The sequence below is a fragment of the Lutjanus erythropterus genome, chromosome 16 (assembly GCF_056507025.1).
Source record: "Lutjanus erythropterus isolate fLutEry1 chromosome 16, fLutEry1.hap2, whole genome shotgun sequence".
In the NCBI taxonomy this organism is placed as follows: Eukaryota; Metazoa; Chordata; class Actinopteri; order Lutjaniformes; family Lutjanidae; genus Lutjanus; species Lutjanus erythropterus.
Window position 1 is genome coordinate 30,087,689 of NC_139332.1, and position 24,735 is coordinate 30,112,423.

The 24,735-nt window shown below is 43.2% G+C and overlaps 1 protein-coding gene across 2 annotated transcripts in view; it reads left to right on the forward strand.

Moving 5' to 3' along the window:
- Positions 1-24,735, forward strand: part of ash1l (ash1 (absent, small, or homeotic)-like (Drosophila)) — a 47,655-nt gene that overhangs the window by 6,331 nt on the left and 16,589 nt on the right. For both annotated transcript variants that reach the window (XM_084739788.1, XM_084739787.1), the window contains exons 3-12: positions 3,027-3,829; positions 5,977-10,375; positions 15,058-15,724; positions 17,422-17,595; positions 17,719-17,813; positions 18,873-18,946; positions 19,108-19,153; positions 19,394-19,502; positions 20,376-20,582; positions 20,737-20,883. In XM_084739788.1, coding sequence (XP_084595914.1) covers positions 3,221-3,829; positions 5,977-10,375; positions 15,058-15,724; positions 17,422-17,595; positions 17,719-17,813; positions 18,873-18,946; positions 19,108-19,153; positions 19,394-19,502; positions 20,376-20,582; positions 20,737-20,883 — 6,527 coding nt within the window. In that variant the 5' untranslated portion in view covers positions 3,027-3,220. The remainder of the gene's footprint in view (positions 1-3,026; positions 3,830-5,976; positions 10,376-15,057; positions 15,725-17,421; positions 17,596-17,718; positions 17,814-18,872; positions 18,947-19,107; positions 19,154-19,393; positions 19,503-20,375; positions 20,583-20,736; positions 20,884-24,735) is intronic.

Below are 24,735 nucleotides of genomic sequence, written 5' to 3' on the forward strand. Positions count from 1 at the left end.
AGGATGGAAAAGCTTAAAGAAAACGGTGAAAGAACACAGAGATTGATGGAGTGTTAAAGAAAAGAGGGAGGTGTGATTTGAGTGTGGTATGTGTAGCGAGGGGGAGTCTGCAGTTTTGAGGCGAAATGGAGTGAGTAATTGAAGTAAACACAGAGAAGAGGGCGTGGGGGAACTACAGGCCAGACTCCAAAAATCAGGCTGCGTTTACTGTGTGGTTCGACAAAAAAAAATCCTCTACTACTGTTTTCCACAGGCATAATCCAAAACAAACATTGTCTAGGACTCTGTGTAGGGCATATTCTTTTTTTTTTCTTCCTATGACACTTTACTGATGTGACGACTTGTATGACTTTCCTGAGGCTCCATTAAGTGGCTCTTTTAGTGCTCTCCACTAATGTAGGGCGCAGAGAAACCGCCGGCACGTTGACGCTCTATCACTCACTCTCAGTTGCTGTTGGCGGAGGCTGGGAAAGGCGGCCGGATCCTCTGTCTAGTCCCAGAGGGCCCAATGTGCTGAGGTCACAGTTCTGAATTGCCTCCAAATGACTTCACCCAGAGAAAGCACCTGCTTGGGGGCGAATCCGCATTAAATCACTCAGTGGCCACAGGGAGCTGTAGACAACTTCATTGAATTGGGCTGTCCTCTAAGGAGCACAATTAAGAAGCATGCTGCTCTCTGCTGCCGCTGTGCTAACATAGGGTATGAACAGTTTGCCACTATCACAGGCACCCGCTTTCACTGCAGCTAATGAGGCAACTTAAAGGATTGCTCATTTGCCATCTTATCCTGTAAGACTTTGGTAGGATGTGGGATTAACTACTGATTCTGGACTTTGTGGGCTTTGTAGTTCTCAGGTGTGGGGCTTTCACACTCTGGTCGGTTGGTGGATTGGTTGTTCTTTATGCTTTTGTCAGACCAAATGCTCATTAGTTGGACAGTCGCAGATGTTTCTTCCACAAGGAGGGAAGCGCTTTTAAATCCATGATTGTTGAGGGTGGGACAGACCTGATATATTTTATTTTTGAGTGATAGGCTATTAACTGAACATTCACTGGATTCAAACTAATTGACACCATGTCAGAGTACCAGCACAAATTGCTATACAGGCCCCCAGCCCCAGAGGAGACTAATAGAACGATGCCTGCTGTCTGTGACCTGATTTCCTTCTCGAAAGCTGTAAGTTTTATGTTGTCATAGTATTTATTCCTGCTGAATTTGGCGTAAACATGTTGTTGCTAATGTTGCTAATTCCACAGACTGGGGCGATGTTGGACTAATGTTGTAATATTGAGAGACAGTCAAGGGAAACCATGGTAATGTTATGGCTTTGCCATGGCTACCGAATTGGCATATGAGGATGTCTACAATGAAACATCGTAATGGATGATCATATCGTTGCTATCGTTGCCTTATCAAGGCCACAGATAAACTTGATATCTAACCATGCAATTGCATTCGCATATGCATAGTGTTAGTTTCTGAGATTGCGCACAACCATAGCTCCAATTGGATGCAGGATATAAACACAACAAGGAGACTTAGTGCAATGAACAGCAGCAACAGCTTCTTTTATTTTCTCTCCCACGTGTCAAAAACAGAACTTAGGCGACAACTCTGTGACAACTTTGAGGGAACACACTACCTGAAATACCATCACAATGGATGATGTGGACTATGACATCGTCCATCGGCCCAACCCCAGTTGGGCTCATTTGAAACCAAATACATAACAAGAGGAGTAGGTGGGATGACACTAACCAATGTGGAAGTTTATCCTGCTGCTTGAGCTACGTTAGCGCTTAGCTTTGTTTGTATATGGAATTTGTGTCACCCTTGTTGCCGGTGTTTATGTTTCTGTTGCTACTGTATGTAATAGAAACACTGCAGGAATTAATTTGCTTGGCAATTATGTCAGGGATTGATATAAATCCTGGCCTGTGGCCACAAAAGGTTACCTTGTGGCTGCCAAATATTCCATGTGGGTAGCCCCCTGTGGCCACAAAGTTTTCTCCCCATTCTGCAAGCCCTCAACAACACAATGTTACAGTTCCACAAACATTCCAATTCCTTCATGACTTTTATTTCAACATTTTTCGGATGCAGGAAATGCACTTGATGTTGGCTGGCTGCTGATATGTTGGGGCTACTGAAGTACGGGTTTAGTAAGCCTACTCAAACTGCTATCGTAATTCTTACAGAAGAGCCAGAAACATAAAAGTTGGACAAAATTTAGGAGTGAATGGAAGCTGGATTTAAGTGCTAGCCAAGAAGTGAAGCCTGTTTTCTTTTATCAGAAACACCACATCGCAGTTCATTGGAAAAGTGGACAACACAAATGTCACAGTTAAGGAGTGTTGTCTTAATTTGTGTTTGCTTGCCTTTTCTGTAGTGTTTTATGTTAGTTTACATCGGGTAGTATTGTCACAATACTGGAATTTCTTGCTTTGATACAATACTTTGAAAAATATCAGTATTAGTATCACTATTTTCAATACACAGGAAATCTGAGTTAACATTGAGAGCATAAAATTGTAGATTATTAAAAGTAAATAAAACAAAGACATCAAGGCTATAACTTGACAACAGATATAGAAAATGAGACGAATGATGACAACACTCAGATTTCAAGTGAACAACAGTTTCTTTGACTACAGCTTAGTAGTTCTCTGGTGGACAATCCAGAGTCCTTGAGCTGGAGGTTACATTTCTCAGGTAGAGGAGCCTTTGCTGTGTAAATAGGTCACAGATTGTTATAGACTGTGAGGACGAACATGCCATAAAAAGTCACCCAGACAGGATGAAGGACAGCCTCTAACCAAATAGATGATAAAAATTGTTGCCCTCCGTCTGCTTTCCACCATCATTCATTAAAAGACATTTTTATACTTCTTAGTTTCAGGGCACTGTTTAAAACTGTCAATGTTTGGTTGATGTTCTGTGTTGAGGTGACTAATGTGGAATTTTTTCCCCTCTCCACCCTCCCTTTCTTCCTCTCCCCCTGCTATACCTGTCTTTACTCCTACAGTTGAAGGACGGAGAAAGAGGGCTGGACAGCCGAGGAAGGGACAGAAGCCACCTAAAAACAAGGAGAGCTTCACCCTCACCGTTATCCCCCTCCCCCTTTTCCCCCTTCACCCCCATCCCAACCCCTAACAAAAACTCTACCTGGTATCCACAACATCCCCTCCCTAGTGAACCTGCACACCCCCTAAATTACTGATGGATCCGAAGAATCAGGGGGGAACTGTGACTCCACCCCCTCTCCTCTCAGGTGCCCCCACAGGGGAACGAGAGAAGGAGGGAGGAGGTGGAAAGAAAGAAGAAGAGGAGGAGAAGAAGAGAGACAGAGAGAAGGAGGGAGCTACCACTGCCTCTGCTGGTGCAGGTGGAGCAGGAGCAAGTGGGCCAGGAGGTGCCAGTGGTGACCAGTCGCATTTCTCCATCAAAGAGAGCAGCCTGTCCGAGGGCAACGTCAAACTGAAGATTGGCCTTCAAGCTAAACGAATGAAGAAGCCCCCTAAGATCTTGGAGAATTATGTGTGTCGACCAGCCTTCAGGGCCACTGTGAGGCATACGGCGCGTGGAGGTGGCGGGGCTCGTGGAAACCGTGCAGCGGTTGCAAATGATGGTGTGGGCAGTCAGAGCCAGAGTCCTTCACAAGGCAGGGAAAAAGAGAGGGAAAAAAGTCCCAGTGTCAACAAATCAGCGCCATCATCTTCATCAACCCCCTCTGCTAAAGCGGCCACACCACCTCCTCCTGCTCCTCCTCCCGCTAGCACTACCGCCTTGTCACCCTCCCAAGTGAACGGGAGTGCTCCAGCAAAAAGGGTAAGGAGGGAGAACTCAGTTGATGGATTCAGCAGTGGATTCACACTCTGCTAAACCAGAACATTCATTATTACAGGGATTCTGCGGGTCTAAAATCTAATAATCTGAACTTAATCTCGCTTCATTGTTAGTGGTTTTTAACTTGCCTGGTTGGGCAAGTTGGTCTGAAATCTGCTTGCCGAAAGTCAATTTTTACCGGCCCCTCTACAATTCGTTTTTTATATTAGCAGTTATCAAATAACAGCAACAACCAAAGTTAATCATCATGTGGACTCTAGCACTGCAACGTCTACAGAATATCAGAAAATTGTAAAAAATGTCCATCTTGTCAGAGTCCAAAATGATACCTTTAAATGTTTTGTTTTGTCAGTCCAAATCCTAAGATATTCAGTTTAATATTACAACAAATGGAGAAAAGCACAAAATATTCATATTTGAGTGGCTACAGACTGCATTTTCTCCCATTGTTGCATGAAAAATTACTTTTAACAATTAAATGATAATCAAGATAGATTTCTTAATTCTTTTTTGCCAGTTGCTAAAGTTCCAAGATTAACTAGACTGACATGGCATTTTATTTGACCCCCACTGTCTTAAATATGTTTTTGACAAATCTTAAAAATTAATTGGATTTCAATGTTTTACAGTTCTTTTATAAAGTAGCCTTGACTTCAGTGTTACTGGGGAAGAAAAACTATTAATCATGCTGTAACAACTACAAAACGAAACCAACAAGGACTTCTTTTTTACTTTACATCCTTTATACTTTTTGACAATATTTTCAAGAAATACGCTTTAAATAGCATTCATAATGTTCTTAAAACAGCCTTGAATTTAACTTTTTGAAACCTGCAGAAACCCTGTATTAGCAGCCAGCTTGTTCACCAATGTATTATATTTATTTAGTGCACTTGTGTACGTTTACCTTTCTTCTTAAAAATGATATCCGTCAGTAAGGCAGCGGTCCACAACAAAGTTGCCCAAGTAATCACCATGTTATTGCACAGATAAAGAGCAGAGCGTAAATTGTTCTTTAGTTTTCTTTGTGTTCTCTGTTGGCCTGTCTCTATTCATCATTGCACAGCCCCCTCTAACCTCCCTCCGTCTGTGTCGTCTATCCTCTGTCTCTGCCTGGCCATGTCCTCTCCACCCCCCTCCTCTGTGCGACCCCTCTCTCTCTCTCTAGCTCTCCCTCTCTGTCCCCAATCTGACCCTGATAAGTGTTATTGAGTTGAGTGTAACTTCCCCCATGGGCATGCCCGGGAAGCAGCATTGGACAGAAAATCCTGTCAATGAATTGTAGTTTGTAAAGCAGTATAGAAACCTATTTCTGATTGATAGTTTGTACTTCCACCTCAGGCTGTCTCTGGACAGATGTGTGATGTAGAGTGGCATTAAAGCTGATCTTAATTTAGCCATATTTGTCTCAAATTTGTGATTAAAACAGCCTTTTCATTACTTATTTATTTGTCATGGAAAATTTCCGTCGTCTGTCATTTTAATTTGAATTATTTAATGATAATGAGACAGCCTATTTGTTAGCCTATTTGATTAATTGATTATTTAATTAATTGACACATATTTTTAAGTTTAAATTTTTGTTCAAAGAAAAAAAGGCAAAATTCATTTATTCCAGCTCCAGAAATGTTAATATTTTCTGGTTTCTTTCCTCCTTTATGACCGTAAACTGCATATCTTTGAGTTGAGGGCAAAACGAGACACCTGAGGATATCGTTTTGGGCTTTGGGAAACATTGATTGACATTTTTTTTCCACCTTTTTCTGACAATTTATAGACCAAACAACTAATCAGTTCAATAAAAAGATAATAATTTTCAAAAACAGCCCAATTACAATAGCATTTAATATACAGTCTTATATATGTCTTTTTTTTTTTTTTTGCTTTGTTTAAAAAAATTGGGCAGTGACTGGAAATATTTTGTCAATTCGACCCCTATATTGTATATCAGCATATGACCTGAGTACATTACTTAAAAATGTGTTTAGAGACAACATTTTGTACACATCCATGTAATTTAGAAATTGGGCAATGTATTTAATGTAGTGCAGTATTGATTAATCAGTTACCACTTATTTGTTCCAGTTAATCACTGGCCATCTTGTTCTATTTTTTTTGTTTTTTTTCAGGGTTCACCAAAGACGGATTGCAAGTCTGATACAAAGCCAGACACGAAAGCAACCACCACCACATCTGAGAGGCCCCTCAACCTTCACCGCCCTCCATCAGACAGCAAAACACATCCCTCTGGGAAGAAAACACCAACTCCACAACCCAACCCCCGGACAGCTTCACCTTCTCCACCACTACCTGTATCAAAAGAACCCAGCTTTGAAGGAGTTAAACCTCCTCAGTACACCTACAGCACTGAAAGTCAGAGAGACAAGGACAAGGGTGCTCAAAATTGGGGAGCGCCAACAGTCACTGAGAAATTAGCTCAACTCATAGCAACTTGCCCACCCTCAAAGACCCCAAAACCAGCCAAACCTGCAAAGATTGACCCTGCTCCTCCTCTCCCAAGCTCAGGCTTTATGGCCCCCACAGCCAAGCAGCGAGACAGGGCTATGGCCAATAGGAACACCTATTCAAGAATGGTACACCTTTCTCCACCGCCTCCTGTATCACGACCGCCTGGTCGACCCTATGGTTCTAGGAACAAAGACAGTGTTATGGAAAATTCACCCACCCTGATACCACTGAGGAAGGAGGATGGTGAAGGGGCTGGGAAAGCTAGTAGCAGCAGCGGTAACATCATCAGCAACAGCACCAACAGCAGTAGTCGCAGCAGCAGCCCAGCACTCACATATGGCAATAACCGCCTAAAAGACAGCAACAATGACAGCAGCAGTAGCATTTCTAAGCCACAGTCACGTCCAGCTCACAGCCTTCCCCACACCACTTCTTCACAGTCTTGTCCCATTTCATCTTCTTCCACCACATCAGCTGAGCAGAGGACGGTGAGTGCAGTGAGCCACCTGGGCTCCCCTGCTCCCTCACAAGGACACCATGCACGAGAGTGTCCTGCCTTGGCAGAGGAAAGCAGTGCAAGTGAGCTAGAGCAGGACAGGGACAGCCCAAGAGACTTAACCAAGTGCCCTCCTCAAACAGGAACAGGAAAGGCAGAAGGGAAAGACAAGGGGGCTAGTAATCGAGTTGAGAGAGGGAAGAGTTCTAGTCCGAGTAAACGCAGTCCCAATAGGGATAGTAGCCGACCTGGTCGGACTAGCAGCCCCCCTGAGCCTGTAAGACAAAGAGCGCCTTCTTCACCAGAGCCAGATGGTGAAGAAGGCCCACATACGCCTCTTAGAGATGATTCTCCTGATTCATCGATAGACTCTCCTGCAGAACAGGACAGCAAACCCCTTAAAAAACGCAGAGGAAGGAAACCCCGCTGGACCCGTGTTATGAACAAGGTGCAGAGTCACAGAGCAGGCCAGGACAGTCCCTTCGACCAGAGCAAAACCACCTTGCCTTTATCTTCAAGCTTGGAAACAGTGTCACCACCCATTAAGAGACCTGTGGGCAGGCCTCCCAACCCGAATAAGATCAAACCAAATCCTGTGCCACAAAGTCCAGCATCACAGCTCTTCACACCCCAGCCTAAGAAAAGGGGTAGGCCGAAGTCTAAAATGCCAAGGCTCGATGCCCCGGCCCGTGGGTGCCTTCCTAACAAACTGGCCCCCTCTAAGGTCTTTTCATCTTTAATAAAGTCCAAAGAAGAGCAGGACCCCCCTGTTCTTCATCCAGAGGTGGACCTGAACCCCCCTAAACCTATGCCTAGAAAACGTGGACGCCCCAAGCGCCTTCCTCCTACCTTACCCCAGGAGGGTCAGCCTCCCACGCTGGCTCCAGAGTCAGGGGATATGGGAGACAAACGGTTCCGCAGCAAAGGAAATGGGCAGCTCATCATGAAAACTATAATAGGAAAGATCAATAAGATGAAAAGTATGAAACGAAAGCGTATTCTTAGTCAAATCTTGTTAGGCCCGAGAACAGAAGACCCCCCTAAAAGCACCACAAGTGGGGTGGTCGGCACTACGGAAGCTGCAAGCCAATCACTGTCCTCCCTGGCTGCTTCTTTTGGGGGAAAACTAGGGCCTCAAATTAATGTCAGTAAAAAGGGCACAATATACATGGGTAAGAGGAGAGGCCGTAAACCTAAAGCAGCGCCTAATGCCACAGCTACAACACCACCGCCAGAGCCCTTCTTATCCCCAAACACCACTTCCCCTCTCCATCACCATCAGTCACAGTCACAGCAACAGCACCAGCTCTCCTCTTCAGAGGTCTTTCCCTCCCCATCCCTCTCACAATCTAGCGGAGGCCACAGTCCCATCAGCGATGCCAGCTTTGTGGAGCCCGGCTCAGTGCACTTTGCAGGTCACTCTCACTACTCTAACCCCCATCATAGCCACAACACATTCTCCTTCCCTCCCCCAACCTTTTCGGCCCCTAATCCCCGCAACCCTGGACTGGCCTCATCATCTATGGCCGCAGCAGCTTCCCAGAAAAAGTCATCTTGTCGTGGATATCATCACCACCACCACCATTACAGGCAGCACTACCATTACCATAAGCTTTCGCCTCCCAGGCCGCTCCATCCCACCTCCCCTGCCCCCCTCAGTGAGCTAAAAGAGGCCACTCCATCACCGGTGAGTGAGTCACACAGCGAGGAGACGGTGCCCAGTGACAGTGGTATAGGAACGGACAATAACAGCACCTCTGATCGTGGTGAGAAAGCTGGAGGGGCAGGGGGCTTAGGTGCAATTGGAATGCCACCCGGAATGGGCAGTGGATTGTTAATGCCAGGGGTCATTGGTTCGGCTATGGGTCCAGGGGTGGGCCTTAACTCCAGAGGCAGGCGGCGACACTCCGCTGTGCTTATGGAACATCCCTCACCCTCTCCATCACCTCACGGGGCGAGGTCATCTCCTGATCCCCGCAGACCTCACCCAGCTGCTCCTGCCTCCTCCTTAATGGGACACAAGGAGAAACATAAGCACAAGTGTAAACGCCGTAGCCACGGCTGCCCTGGCTACGACAAGCTAAAGAGACAGAAAAGGAAACGCAAGAAGAAGTACTTGCAGCTGCGTTCTCGGCGGCTCGACCCAGACTTTCTCGCTGAGCTGGATGAGATTGTTGTGAGACTGAGTGAGATACGGATAGCACACCGTACCACAGGGCACCGGCTCGGCAGCGGAATAGGCATAGCTGCAGGAACAAGTCGAGTGCCAGGAGTGGGGAGCAGGGCCAGTGGTGGCTTAGGAGGCCCAGGTGGCCCTCCTCCACATCATTATGTTCACAGGGACCTCCTGCCTACAATCTTCAGGGTTAACTTTGGCAGCTTCTACTCCCATCCTGCGTATTCCTGTGACCCATTGCACTATGTTCGTAAGCCAGACATGAAGAAGAAGCGGGGACGGCCTCCCAAACTGAGGGAGTCCATGTCTGAGGTTCCTTTTGTACCCGGGCTTGGATTCCCACTCTCCAGTGGAGGCTTCTACCACCCCTCCTACAGCGTCCCCTACTCCTCTGGGCCCCTGGGGTTGGGCTATTACAGAGGCTATCCTCCAGCTAGCGCCCTGTATCCACACCCACACCACCAGTCACCTCATGCAGCCCCATCCCACCACTCTCACCACTCACCATCTTTCCCACCTCCTCCTCCTACGTCTTACATGCATCACCACCACCCTTCACATCTCCTGCTGAACCCTTCCAAATTTCACAAGAAAAAACATAAGCTGCTCAGGCAGGAGTACCTGGGAGGAGGAAGGTCCCCTGTCCTGTACCCACCCATGTCCTCCGAGCTCTCCTTCAACTGGCACCACAAACACAAACACAGACACAAACACAGAGAGCGCTGTGCCGAGGATGACAGGGAGGAAGCAGCAAGAGGAGGATCAGCGAGTCGGGCGAGTGCAGGGATTTCTGACAGCGGAGCATCAGGGAAGGCAGAGAGAGTTGGCAGTTTAGGAATGGCAGAGTCTTTACAACGATGCCGTTTTGGACGAGACCCCTCCAGCATCACTGGCAGCAAGCAAGCTGCTGCCACTTCTGCCAACTCCCCTTCTTCCTCATCATCCTCATCTGCAGAAAGGTACAAACGCAAAGAGAGCTCCATGTCCTGTCTAGGCCCCTCCAGGCTCGCGCTGGGTAGCAGCTCAAAAGGCCACCACCCGGTAGAGTCCTGGTTTAGGATGGGCAGCTCGAAGGCAGACTACTCTAAGCTTTCACGGAGTCACGTGGCACCTGGCCAGGGTCCCTTCTCAGATGGACGGGTTGAAGACCCAGCAGGGTGCTCGGACAGCGAGGATGAGGAGCCTCTCACCCCCACGGAGGATGTAGAGCCTGGCGCCCACGATTCTCCAAACCTTACAAATTTGTTTGCCTCCGCTCTCACCCGTACTACACTGAAGGGGGGCCGGAGCAGAAAGACTGAGGCGGTTACAGAGAGCTCCAGCTTCTCCCGCATGGACCGACCGATGAGGAAGGACCGCTCCACATCAGCCGAAAGGAGAGAGTTAGGTGAGTCTAATTTGATTCAATTAATTGCAAAGAGATCTGTGTTAGGAGTGTCTCAATTAAAATTCTAAATTGGAAATCGTATGAAATTAGCAAAATTGAAATCAAAATAAAAAGCAGGTTTTGCGATTCTCCCAGTTCTTTTCTCCACTTTCACTCCATGTTGCTTGTCTGAGGGGGAAAAAAACTGTTCAGAGACAACACAGCATGATTTACTGGTAGTCTGCAGTTGCACTTTTTACTGAATGAGTCAGAGATGTATCCAGTTCTTTGATTGACCTTCGCTGTCCACTATTGCTACAGTTACCCAGCAGCTAGGTAACATGTATCTGTGTGAAGTAGCATTTCACAAAACTGCACATCATTTTTCATAACTAGACACTGTGGTAACATTACCAAAAATACCAATAACACATGGCCTATCTTTTTATAGAATTTGAAAATGTAAATGACAGGTGTCAGGCCATAAAAACAATGACATGTTGAGCTTAACAATCTAGACTCAATATAGCAAAGGGTCAATGTTGAAAAAAATATTTCCATCAAAAATTTAATTGAAATTATAAAATCAAAAGTCTAATCAGATCATGGATTTTGAGAATCATGACACCCCTAATCTGTATGAATGGCCCGCCCACAGTAGAGGAGGTTGCAACAGCATCATTACATCTGCATAGTTAATTTAAAATAAGACTGTATAGACTGGCTGCATGACATGGTTAAAAAAAATCACATGCCTATCATTTTGACAAATTTTGCAATTGCAATATGATTTATAATTAGTGAAAATGATCTTGGATCAAAACTGTCTTTGTCATCTAAAACAGTGTTCCCCAACCCTGGTCCTCAGGGCCCACTGTCTGCATGTTTTAGATGTTTCCCTGCTCCAACACACCTGATTCACATGATCAGCTCGTCATCAAGCCTCTGCAGAAGGCTGACAACAGCCTGATCATTTGAATCAGGTGTGTTGGAGCAGGGAAACGTCTAAAACATGCAGGGCAGTGGGCCCTGAGGACCAGGGTTGGGGAACATTGATCTAAAACACATTTAAAAACTGAGCACCCCCCCCCCCCCCCAATAAAATCACGACAGTGTGTAATTTGTACTGCAATTTTGATAATAGATCATTCACTGATAAACTGGTATACAGGTAACAACATCATCTACAAAGTTCATTCAAATAAACATAAGACTGTATAGTAACCAGTAACTATAGCAACAGGAAGCAATTTGCATTCATTTGCTCTCAGATATTTCGTTATTGCATTGAATTTGGTATTATTTATGTGAGTCTGATGAGCGCTTCAGCGCAGAAAATCTTTCGACCCAAATTAAATTTTGCATTGTTAGAGGTAATAGGAGTCAATTGTGCACCAAATTCATTGTCCAGAAATAGTTCTGATGCAGTTGTTGTATCAAGAATCCCGTGGCTGAATATGATTGGCCAATGTCTGATGAGCTTTACGGCTTGGCACAACTATGGCAAATTTGGCACAGTGTGCGATCAATTAGATCCAGCACCGATTCCAGGACTATGAATTTGTGAAACAGCCCTTTCAGACATTGACATGTGGCACAGTGAGGGGTCTCAAATCTTGCTTGATGGCTGCTCAGTGAAGCCTGTGTATCTCTTGAAAATCCGTCACAGTGCTGACAAATCACGGCAACCGGAACCATCCATATCTCAGTTGTGGTGAGATCAAATAAAACTGGAAAATAATATGTTCTGCATCTACAGCTTGCTCTCAGCTCTCAGTGATTTGTTCTAAGTGAAAAAAGTCCCCTTTGAAAGAGACAGTGACTTACCCCCCTGTGCATACACTGTCTGACATTTGGTAGCTCTTACTAGTGGTTACAGGCTTGGCTAAAAAAGCACGTGTAATGACTTAAACTGGCTCCTCTGTGAGTGTGGATGGCCGCAGTTGGCCACAGTTGATATAACATTCCTGCCAGAGCTAAAGGGGTGGAGTGTTTTGTTAACATGCTATATTTAGTAGACATTTCCCTCAAAAGCCCACAATGTGAGGCCTAGTCCCATCTGTCAGTACACCCAGCAACACCTGGGCTGAGCTAATGTTGCTGCTCAAAGACATAGATCCGCAACGATGGTCTTGCTTCCTCAGAGTGACTAATACTGATGTGCTTTTGTGTCTGTGTGTGTGAGCAGTGGAAGGGGGGGTGTTTTTGCATGCAAATAACCTAATGTTTACGTGCATGTTAGTGAGATCGGAAGCCCTAAGGTCCATGTTGATGCAGCATGCTGCAGTTCAAACCATGCCAGGGTAATCCTGGATTAGAGCTCAGGACTTGGGGTCAACCAGCGGTCACAGACTGCACCGTGAAGGTAGAGGAGGGCAAGGGTGGTGGGGAGTGGACTGACAGACAAGACAAGTGGGGAGTGATGGAAGTAGATAGATGCAGACTGACAGTAGAGTGTTGTGGGGAAAAAGGTCTCTAAGTGATGCCAAAGATAAAGCATATAGGAGTGGGTTTTCTACATCTGTAACCAATGATTATTTTAATTATTGATTAATCTGTCAATGGATTTCTTCATTTATTGAAGTGATTAGTTGTTTGGTCCATAAAATGGTAAAAAATGTTGATCACTGTTTCCTGAGTCCATGGTAATGTCCTCAGATGTCTTGTTTTGTCCAAAACCCAAAAATATTTGATTTATTGACATAGAGGACTAAAGAAACCAGAAAACATTAACATATGAAAATATGTAATCAGACAATTTGTATGTTTTTTTCCTTGAAAATGACTCGAAACAATTAATCGATTATCAAAATTGTCGATTCATTTTGTAGTTGACTAATAAGTAATTGATCCAATTGCAGCTGCAGCTCAAATGTTTTTATGCAAATGTTGAGATTTTGCTATTTTCCAAGTTAACATAAGAGAATGCAAATGGAATGTTTGTTTCCATCCATTTCTGTTAATTAAGTCATGTTCACACCGTGCATGATAACCCATCATGACCACATGTTCATATAATACTTCGGAACCCCAGCTGGTGTCAGGCAATTGTCCACTCTGATAAGCTAGTTAATCAGTCATCGCACTTTGACCCCGTCCTACCCGGTGACTTGGGCTACTTGATCTCACTGTGGCTAGTCGTCGTGGGTCACTGGACATGGGGCAATCCTCTTTCACTGAGTCTGGACTCAAATATAAAGGGAGGAAGAGTTTTCTGCGGTCAGTCAAGGGGAGGGAGGAGGAAAGAGGGAGAGGGTGAGGAAGTTGAGATGAGGAGGCACAGGAGAACAATGTTAATGAGGAAAAAAGATGACAAGAAGAGAGAGTAAGATGTGTGGAAAGTGAAGCACAGTTGTGTAATGTTAAAGGATGAGAAGTAGGAAGGGGAAGCTGTGGAAGACAAGGTGAAAATAGGGCTGCTCTCTCAAAGTTGAAGAGTCGGCAACCTGTCAGTCATTTTAGATTCTTCCAGAGGAGCATTTTTTTCCCCATTGTCAGTCAGTGTTCATTATAATAAAAAGATAAAAAAGAAACTTATAAAAATGCACTGCAATGAAGAATTATAAATAGGCTCAGGGGAATCATAAATAAAGTCTAATAATTAGCTTGTGCACTTAATTACAAAAAGTCTTGTGACAGCAACGCTGGTGGTTAACTGAAACGAGGTGAAATAATCGGTTGGTAAACAAGTTTCATTTCATTTTTTAGCTGCATCTTTGTCCACAGCAGTGTAACAGAATGACAGGCTGTAAACTTTTCATGGCTAAATTATCACAAACTACAAAACTAATTGTGATTGAAGCGGAGAAGAGTGATAGAAGGTGACACGCTGTCCGCTGCTTCACCAGAGCGCACCGCTGCAGTTCCTGCAATCCTTGCTTGGTTGCTTGTTTTTGCCACTGACAGGCTCAGATTGTTATTATATGAGTCTGACAACATTATAGAAAGGATCGCTACAGCAAGAGGCCTTTATTTAAAGATTAAGATATGTTTTGTTTGCTTTTTGAAGTTTTAATGTCATCGTTACCTTCACTCAGACTTGACAAAAACAAAAAGATTTTTGACTGAACTATAGCTGTAACTCTTAATGAGAGTGGCTAATTGAATAGATAAAAGTTGTAACTGTGGCTGATGCAACTTGTAGACCTTGAAAGAGTTAAGGATTATTGAACACCTTGATGGTCAAAAGGCTCGAAACAAGTTGTTCAAACGGGTGTTTGAAAAGATGAGTGAATTATCCACGAAAACGTAAAAAAAATTCAAAACAGCGGAAGTGGCCAGTTGCGCATCAAAAAAAAAAATTCTGATTAAGGGGCATTTATACACACATCTTACGTGATCACTTTATTTTGTGTTCATGTAACAGTTAAGTTGAAATCTGTCATCAAAATGTTTTCAACGGTAGAAAAAATATTGTCCATGTAAACACAGTTACTGATTACTCTGTTATTCAGCTTAATGCAGGTCACGAGGAGTAAAAAAAAATATCAATTTCACATGTCCCCTTATCTTAGCAAACAGTATTTTTGGGACACATTGCACATTGTGCCATAGTCACAGGACAGTACCCAGTTTTCTGAGTGTTGACTGTCTCAATTGTTCTAATCCCACTTACAAATTCTAAGAATTGCTAAAAATGTGTGTTGTGTGCTTTGATGCTTAGTGCTACAGACATAGCACTAACTTTGTGTTTCTTTGACCAGGGTCATCAGGTATTCAGACAAGAGGTGTTGCCCTCTCGACCCCTGAAGGGCCCGAGGGATCCCTGCACCACCGGCAGCAGCACCATCACCAACCTTCTCTGTTTCACTCCCACGGCTCCGCTTCCTCCTCCTGCCTCTCCCCCTCTCAGGACTGTTGCCTGGATGCCTCCCTGCCCCACCACTCCCACCGGGCACAGCCATCCAAACACAGCCTGCACCACGTCAACAAAATCCTTCGAGCAAAGAAGCTGCAGAGACAGGCTCGCACAGGAAACAATGTGGTGAAGAAGAGGGGCCCCGGACGTCCCAGAAAACACCCATTACCCTCACCGCCGCCATCCCCACCACCAGTGGTTGACTTGAATCAGACCCGGCACAGGGACAGAGGGGGAGATCGGCCAGCAGGGGTTAGAGGGTGGGAGGGGGACACGGTGACAGACGCTATTGAGTCGGTGGTCCAGGGCCAGCGTAGAAAAGTTCAGAAGAGGAAGCACTGGGAAAGAGATGGGGAGGAGGAAGAAGAAGAGGAAGAAGAGGACGGGGAGGTAGAAGAGACTGAGGAGCGTTTGCCTGACAGAGAGGAGAACCTAGGCAACCTTGTGGCAAGGTCCAGAACTGGGACTGGAAGAAGCTGGCTCACCCAGGATGAGCTCCAGCACTTTCGTGGGTAAGCACATTTTTATTTATTTTTTTATTTTTTTAAATCAGCATTATACAAATATGAAATACAAAGTACAAGACTGTGTTCCAAAATTGTTTCTCCCCTTTTTGGTGTGTTAAAACAGAGAAGTAAAACAACACCCTCCTCCAACGCCCCACTCATCCCAAACTGTCAGAAAGAGAAAATAAAACCAACCTAAAAAAATTAAGTGAAATGAATAAAACACTCACAGAGAAAGTAAATAAAATAGGGGATAGGCAATTAGGGAAGTACAATAACACGAAATTCAAAGTGCTTACTTCAAAGAATGAATGAATTGAGAATCAGCTGGAGTTCAGAAGCGTTAGGGTATTAACATATGATATAAATGGCTGCCAGCTTTTGTAGAACTTTGCAGGTAAACCTCTAAAAGTTCCCATGAAGTCAAAATATGTTTTTAAAATTGTTTTTTATCACATATGTGTTGTATTGCAGGGTATATCTGGCCCGGCAATGACAAAAAAGTTGTTTCCTAGATATTATCAGGTATTTTTAATGGCATTTCAGTTTGTCTTTTCCTGGATAATGATTTGAAACTATTGATGACTCATTCTGCGCTCACGTGTGCACATAAATTTGCATCCAATGAATAGCTTTCTTGCTTATCACAGCGAAGCATGGGAGAATAATCAGTTTACATCCGTATACTGTATCAGACTGGAGTGTTTATGGGGGCCTCACTGTACAAAAGCTCAACTTTACAACTTTATTCACTGATTTGGATGAAACTGGATCATATTTTATAAAGAAGATATTTTCTTGTTTCCCCTCTGATGTCCGTCTGCTCAGCTTCAACTCTGGGTTATTTAATTACAGAGTTTCCTGATGGACATATGGATTTAGCTTACTGATGTAGCTAAGCCAAACTGTTAGCTGCCATTAGCAGGCAACAGAACAGAGTTCAGCAGCCTCCCAGTAATTATGACAAGTCACAAGCTCAGCCTCCAAGACTGATAGGAATTACAATACAGAAGTCGTTTACTGAATATCCTTATGGGAGGGTAGGTTTACTTGTTACTACAGTAAGCTAGCTAACCACCAAAGGCTAGCCATGACTTAGCCTTGGGGTGCTGGAAGCCAAACCCAGCAAGAAAACCACCTTAGTGATGTAGCGTATTGTCTGTTGTCAAACTGTCCTCCATTGGTTTTGGAGGCAGTTTTGGTCCCGGTCAGGCCATCTCTCAGTCCGGGAAGAATCAGCTAATAGGAACGCTCCCCCTCTGAGCGTTACATACATGGACCGCTTTAGCTGCATGGGGGGTGTTACGGCCTGGGGCCGTAATGCATAGCACTCTTGGCAACTGTAAACAGCACTAAATTTCAAGTCTCTCCCTAGCTGCATGTTTTACAGGTAACACATAAGCAATAAGCACTCTGCTAGCTGTTTCATGGGAACTTTAAGGAATAATTTACCTTTTTGTAATGACAGAAAAGACTTTAAATCAAATAGCCATGATATGGTAGAAGGTCTGTTGGGTATGAGTGAATTGAAAGCAACATCATCAGAATCTTTCTTGATGAGACTGCCTGATTTAAGGCGTACCCCTAAGATGGCTATCAAGGGGTAGGGTTTTAGTGCAACAATGTTAAGATTCAATGCTGATACATACAGTATATAAACATTCATTAAGTCACTAGAAACCAAGTCACGGTTCTATTTTTAGCTCAGTGGAAAGCAAGCCAGATGGCCACTGCTCCCCAGAACGCCAAGGCACCGTCTCCAGGGAACAAGCTCCACCCATGCCCATAACCAGCCAACGGGAGAAGAGACCAGCTAGACCTCCAAAGAAGAAGTTCCAGAAGGCGGGGCTTTACTCGGATGTGTACAAGACTGAAGAGTGAGTCCTAAAGAAATCTGATATTGATGTTTATTTTACATATCGGTGCCCCATAATACAGTATTTCTGGAGTGCTTATGAACTGCCTTTACATTTTTTACATTTCTTTATCACACCCTGTAGCCCCCGGAGTCAGCTTCTGCAGCTAAAGAAAGAGAAGCTAGAATACATACCAGGGGAACACGAGTATGGATTGTTTCCAGCTCCTATACATGTTGGTGAGTCTTAAATTCAGTCACTTTTTTGCACTGCACTTTAGGGCTGCAACTAACAGTTAATAATGTTAACAGTTAGCACAGTTAAAATCAGGAAAGGCTCTCCAATAAAAGTCTATTTTTTTAAGGACAGATTTAAGGGTGATCGCTGACGCAGCTGACGTGATTTTCTCAGGCTGATTGTTCCAGAGTCTCTGGGTTCTGACTGCAAATGCTCGGTCCTTTTTGGTTCTCAGCTGTACCTGGGAACAGACACATTTCATTATCAAATTTTCGTTATCGATTAATCTGCAGATCATTTTCATAATTAACTGAATAATCCTTTAGTCTATAAAAATTGGCAAAAAACATAATTCCCCAGAGCCCAAAGTCCAAATCCCAACCAGACTCTTCATTTACTTTCATAAAAGACAAAGGAAAGCAGCAAATCCTTGCATTTAAGAAGCTGGAACCAGCAAGCGTACTAACCCTAACGGAAACGATTAACAGACTATCAAAATAGTTGGCATTACTTTTCTTTCAATCAGTTGATGGATTAATCAGCTAATTGTGCAGCTCTGCTGCACTTCCTATTTTTAAAACACATGATCTCGGCATGTAATTACTACCAAATTAACTGACAAGTCTTTTAAAACATACAGCAAAGTTACTTATGTTTTCTGGTGCTGGTAAAGCATTTGATCAGTCCTATTTCTCTATGCAGAAGTAAAACATTGGCTTGTCTCATGCAGTTTGATTAGTCACAGTTTTGCTGAATCAAAACTGACTCACTCTTTACACTTGAGTCAGATTTGGAGGGCTTCTTAGTATCCAGATTACTCAGTAAACATGCTTCTAGGAACAAGACCCTTCTTTTTTGGTTACCACAGAACTAGATTTTCCGCCATAATAAGATGAACCACAACATGTTTCTTGCAGAGGTCAAACTTATAGCTTACATACAATACATGAATAGAACTAAATGAATAAGTGATTTATGTATATGGTCAAAATTTAATTCCTCCTTCTCTTAGGTTTCAGTTTTATTTTCTCTCCCCTCATTTCCTTTGGTTTGTTTTTCAGGGAAGTACCTGAGACAGAAGCGCATTGATTTCCAGTTGCCTTATGACATCTTATGGCTGTGGAAACACGATCAGGTGATCAATCATGTTGAGCAGTTAATGTTTTTAGGGTTTTTCCACACTCAAGTAAATAACTGATGGCTAGTTTCAAAAGCACAGCTTCAGTGGGGCCTCACTTCGGTATTTATTTCTGTCTTTAAATCCCTGTATATTTATCATTCCGTTTTGTTTTTCAGCTTTACAAGAGGCCTGATGTCCCCCTTTATAAAAAAATCAGATCAAGTGAGTATCCAGCTTTGTTCAAATGATCCAGCCAGAATTAATTTGTAGCTTGATCAATGTATGTGCTTGCATTTCTTTGTTTTACTGCCTTGGTTACGTTGACTGTTGTAGTCCTCCTTAGAAATTCTATGCATTGTTTGCAAAACAGGAATTAAAAATATGTGATGCTCTCACTGTTGGTCACACATGAGAGTATGAGTAACTGAATGTAAAATGGTAATCCCCCCCCCTCTATCACAGATGTCTATGTGGATGTGAAGCCCCTGTCTGGTTATGAAACGACTACATGCAACTGTAAACCTCGTGAGGACTCAAATGAAAAAGGCTGCCTGGATGATTGCCTGAATAGGTAAGGACAAATCACAGTATATAATGGCAGTGTTTAAAGGGGTAGTTTGGATTATTTAAAGTCTGCTGTATGAGGCAGTGTTAGATAGTCAGTGTGTTTACTAATAAGAGACGGATCTGGACTGCAGACAGGTCAGTTTAGTACCTGAACTCTTGTACTATGAAGCCACGCTGTTGCAACGTAACAAGTGCAGAATGTGTCTTGGCATTGTCTTGTTGAAATTAGAAGGAACATCTCTGAAAAAGACATTGTCTGGATGGCAGCTCCAAAACCTGTCTGTTCCTTTCACCATAATGGGGCTGTCTCAGATGTGACAGTCATGGCATTGGCACTAACACACCCCTGTACCGTCACAGATGCTGGCTTTTGAAGTTAGCACTGGTAACGGTCTGGATGGTCCTTTTCCTTTTTTTAGCCTGGAGGACACAACATCCATGATTTGTCAAAACAATCTAAAATGTGGATTTGACCACAGTAACCTGCTGAATTTTCCAAACAGATGTTTTTTGAGCATTCCACAACTTAACCAGTCTTTTGTTGCTCTTGTTCCAACTTTTTTACAATGTTTTTCAGGCCTCAAATTCAGAATCAGTGTATATTTAATAACTTTGTCAGTTTGAAGATTAAATGTCTTGTCTTTATGCTGTATTCAATTAAATATTGGTCTCAAGGTTGTTTTATTTTACTCAGTGTCACAACTTTTTCAGAATTGGGGTTGTATATCAAAAATCAGTGCTCAAGATTAGTCATGTTTGTTTAGGATTGTTGTAAAGTTCTTTTTAGCACTGAAACAAATGTGAACAAAGGATGTCAAGACAAGAGAATAGCAGTCTCAGCCTCATTTGACATTTTTTTAATTGCCTTTTCCCCCAGGATGAGTTTTGCTGAGTGCTCTCCCAGCACGTGTCCATGTGGTGATCGGTGTGACAACCAGCACATCCAGAGACACGAGTGGGTCCAGTGTCTGGAGCGATTCCGTGCCGAAGGCAAGGGCTGGGGTATCCGCACCAAAGAGTCACTTCGCTCTGGACAGTTTATCATTGAGTACCTGGGAGAGGTTGTCAGCGAACAGGAGTTCAGGTGAGTATGTGGATGTCAGAAGACTTAAAATGTCCTGCGTCTGTCTTTTCTGCTTGTTTCACTTCCTCACGTCAGGACTTAATTTATCCTGACATGGAAATTAATGAAAGCCTCTCTTTTAATCTTCCACCCCCTCTCTCCTACCACATTACAGGAGCCGTATGATGGAACAGTACTACTCCCACAGTGGCCACTACTGTCTGAACCTGGATAGCGGCATGGTGATTGACAGCTACCGAATGGGCAATGAGGCACGCTTCATAAACCACAGCTGTGAGCCCAACTGTGAGATGCAGAAGTGGTGGGTGTCATGGCAGCTTTAAACCAGTTCCCTCTTAATGTCCTTGTGGTGCTTTTGGGTTCACACCAAAGCCCAGATTTGGCTAAGCCCTTTCAGGAGCGAGTGTGAGCGGTTGCCACAGGTTGTTAAGGACACATAATTGAGCCAGACCTGACATTAACTGTATTTGTTTGACTGTGATGACAAATGAAGGCATACTGTGTTCACTGTCACTATGTCGATGTCAAAGTTCCATTAGAAGTCAAATAAGAGCAGCAATTACCATTTTTACCCCACAAAACAAAACATTTTTAAACGTTACAGTTAATGTTATTGTGCTTCCTTCTTTCAAAACACTTCTAAAGCCCGACTGAAATCACATTTAGTCTTTTGCACATCTTAAAATAATGCAAATATATTAATAGTTTTTAATTATAAAGAACATTATTAGGAAGAAAAAAAGTCTTTGGGGAAATAGCAGAAATGCTCCTTTCATCCCCACCGGCTGCAGGGGCGTGTCAGTGTCTGTGCTTGATTGACAGCAGCGGGCAGGCTGCCAGAGTGTCTGTGTTCCACCGTAGGGAATTAAAGACAAAGTCAACAAACTTAGGCTATAGCTACATGTCATGGGCAGTGACTGCCTGCTCTACCTATGATAGGGTGCTGATGTTGCTGCTTTAAGCAAGCTTTGACTGGGTGTATCCAAATGAGGTCTTCATCTATCCAAAGGAGAAGACAGGACAAGTAATTTATAAAAAACAAAACAAAACAGCAATTTAATTTCAGATGGACTTAAAAGTATTTTAAATTCAGTGTTGTTTGCATCCACGTTTACTAGCTTGCAGTCTTCTTCTATACACATTGCAGCATAATTTGATGTGTTGTAGCCACCTGTAGATCAATGCAATAGTGTGACATTGTTGGTAGGAGTGTGTATTGTGTACGTGTCCTCTAAAACTCCTCAGGGGAACCTTTATGGACTGTCAGGTACAGCCACAATCACAAAATATATTAAAGAGGCAGAGAGTGTTAAACAAGTGAAGCTGAGCTTGTGTGTTAGAGGAGAGTGGGAGGCGCTGATTGGAAAATGTTCCAGCTTGACAATTCACTATTTTGTTTTCTAAATCCTTCCGTCATTTATGGTTAACGAACTGGAAAATACTAGCCTATTACCTAAATAGTTTCAGTTAATTGCTGTCTGTTTGTGTGCCTGGTGATTGGGGTGAGCTGGGTAATTTCTTACTCACTCTGCAAGAGGCAAACTGAGAATAGTGAAACTACCAGAACAGAGATAGTCACCATAGAAATAATCATTTTGACACGGTGCGATTCAAATAGAGACAAGGCCAGTGAAGCCACAAACAGTCCACGTACGGTAATGTTATTTTGACTCCTCAGTCATTTTATCAGAGGACAGGGGTTTCACTTTAAGTAACTACATATATCTTGTAGCTATAGATCACTGTATGCACGCACTTTAATGCAGTGTTTTTCGAAAGGGGGGACTACCTCCACAAGTGGAACTTTGAAGTGCTGCAGTGGGTACATGAGATTTTTTTTTTTAAATGTTCATGTAAAAACATCAGTCATGCATAGTTCCTAAAATAATTTTATTTATTTATTATTTGAAATGAGACACTGTACATCAACATTCAAATGAATGTAAATGCACCTGAGTTAACTAAAGGCTAGTTTTTGTCAGTAGTCCCCTTGTCAGATGTTTTTAGTAGAAATGGTTCTTTCTACAGCTGTAAACTTTCTCCGTGTTTACAGTTGTAAACATGGACAAAGACCTGAAAAAATAAGGTGAAAGCAGGGCTAACAAAATACAGTTGGTATGAGGAAGAATGTGTTTTAATGAGATTTATCTCAGTGAGTTGACACTGATGGCTTAGCACTTTATTGTACCTCTTTTTATAGGCATTTTTTTAATGCCACTGCACTGGCAAGAGCTGTGACCAAAAGAATTATGTTTTTGGGTTGTCCGCCGGTTATGTTCTTTTGAACGCTATATCTCAAGAACATCTTGATGGAAGTTCATCACATTTGGTACAAACATAGTAGTTCTACCAGAAATATTTTGCACTAGTCAGTGGGTGCTTGGCTGAAAAATATTTTAAAGGGGTTGTATTATTGGAAAAAAGTTTTAGAACCACTTCTTTATGCATGCATATGTGGCATTATTTGTATTGGTGTTAGAGTCTATTATTAAGGCAGAATTTATATATAGGAGTTTGGTAAAGATGAGTATCACAGTGTATGTTGAGTAATATTGTGTTGCCCTAGTTTGGGTATCTTACCCAAGCTCTAAAAGGGACACGTGTAGCAGGTGCACTTCATTGTAAATGAGAGAGCTCTGCCTCAAAACCCCAACCTTATTAATGTGGTTGTGTGGTGGTAATCTGATGAGATCACCTCAGTCAGTCTCTGCCAGTGTTCAGAGACCTAAATGGCTTAAAGGCCTCGCACCACGCCAAAACAATTCACTGGTTTCCTGAGGGATTGTTCTCACAGCATGGCTAAATCCACTGCAATCGGAGAGCGGACTCAGCAGGCCTCCCTGTGCCTGACTTTTACAAGTGTAACCTACTACTACTTTAGATGTGGTTGGCCTGTATATAATGAATCTGCAACACGTGTCGTCAGTTTTAACCCTCCCAGGGTTTGATTGTGGACTGCTAACGACCTTAAGAGAGTCGACCATCGAGCTGTAGCCTCTGCCCTTCAGCATAAACCAGCTCATAATCTAGGGCACTGGTCGGTGTACGTGTGTGTGCGTAATGTAGAGTGGCTGGGCTGAAATAAAAGACTCCACAAGGATGGAGGATTCTCGGCACAAAGCCTGACGAGTCATCCATCTTGTCACAGAAGAGAGATTACATGCAGCCGGGCCTTAGATACAGCTGTACTGCCTGAAGACAATGCGCTGAACCAGCTTTTTACCCCTATAGAAGGAATAAATTATCAAGTGGCTGGCAAACAGAGTACCACGCTTTATTCTTGGAAGAATGGTGAAAGGCTGGGGCACTGCTTCATTTGGAGAGGGGGGGGGAAACAGGGATGATGACAATGTGTTGAGCCAAACTGAGCAAATGAAAACCGGGGCAGTCCTCTTCTCCTTTCGTCTCAAAATACAACATAAAAACGCACCAGGGAATGTGTTGGAAAGTAACTTTGCTTCTACTAAAGTCAGTGTTTATTTATATAGACAAATGTCACAAATCACAATTTGCCTAAGGAGGCTTTACAATCTATACAACGTGCACCACCCCCTGTCCTGTAGGCCCTCAAAAGAGAAAGGACAAACTCCCAGAAAAACCCTTTAACAGTGAAAAAAAATGTAATGAACCTCAGGGAGAGCCACAGAGGAGGGATCACCCTCCTAGGATGGGCAGATGTGTCATAGTTGTCTCATGCACAGAACAGAATAGCAAAATATCATTAAATTTAGAATTTAATTAGAAATCTTATGTATAATTAAATGTAGACTTTGTTATCATCCTTTTTTTTAATTCATATTCTTGGAAAACACATTGATGGAGAACCCTCATTTACAGTGGTGCTGAGGTGCAGACATTCAATATGAAAACTTAGAAAAGCTTGGAGGCATCTATAAAGGAAGAATACAAGGCTAAGACAAAGAAAATATTAACAGTGTTAATAGATAAAGTTGCAGAAATTGGCAGCAAGACTAATGAATAAGTAAATAAGAGCAATTTAAAAACTTTAACTGCAGTAGCAATTAAAATCAGCAATTAAAAATCCTGGAATTTTATCTGTGAACAGGTAAAATGGCCACCAACATTCCCGAAAGCACGGCTAAGAGATACAGGGGGAGTCTTTGAAAAATAAATATAAATCATGCAAATGCTG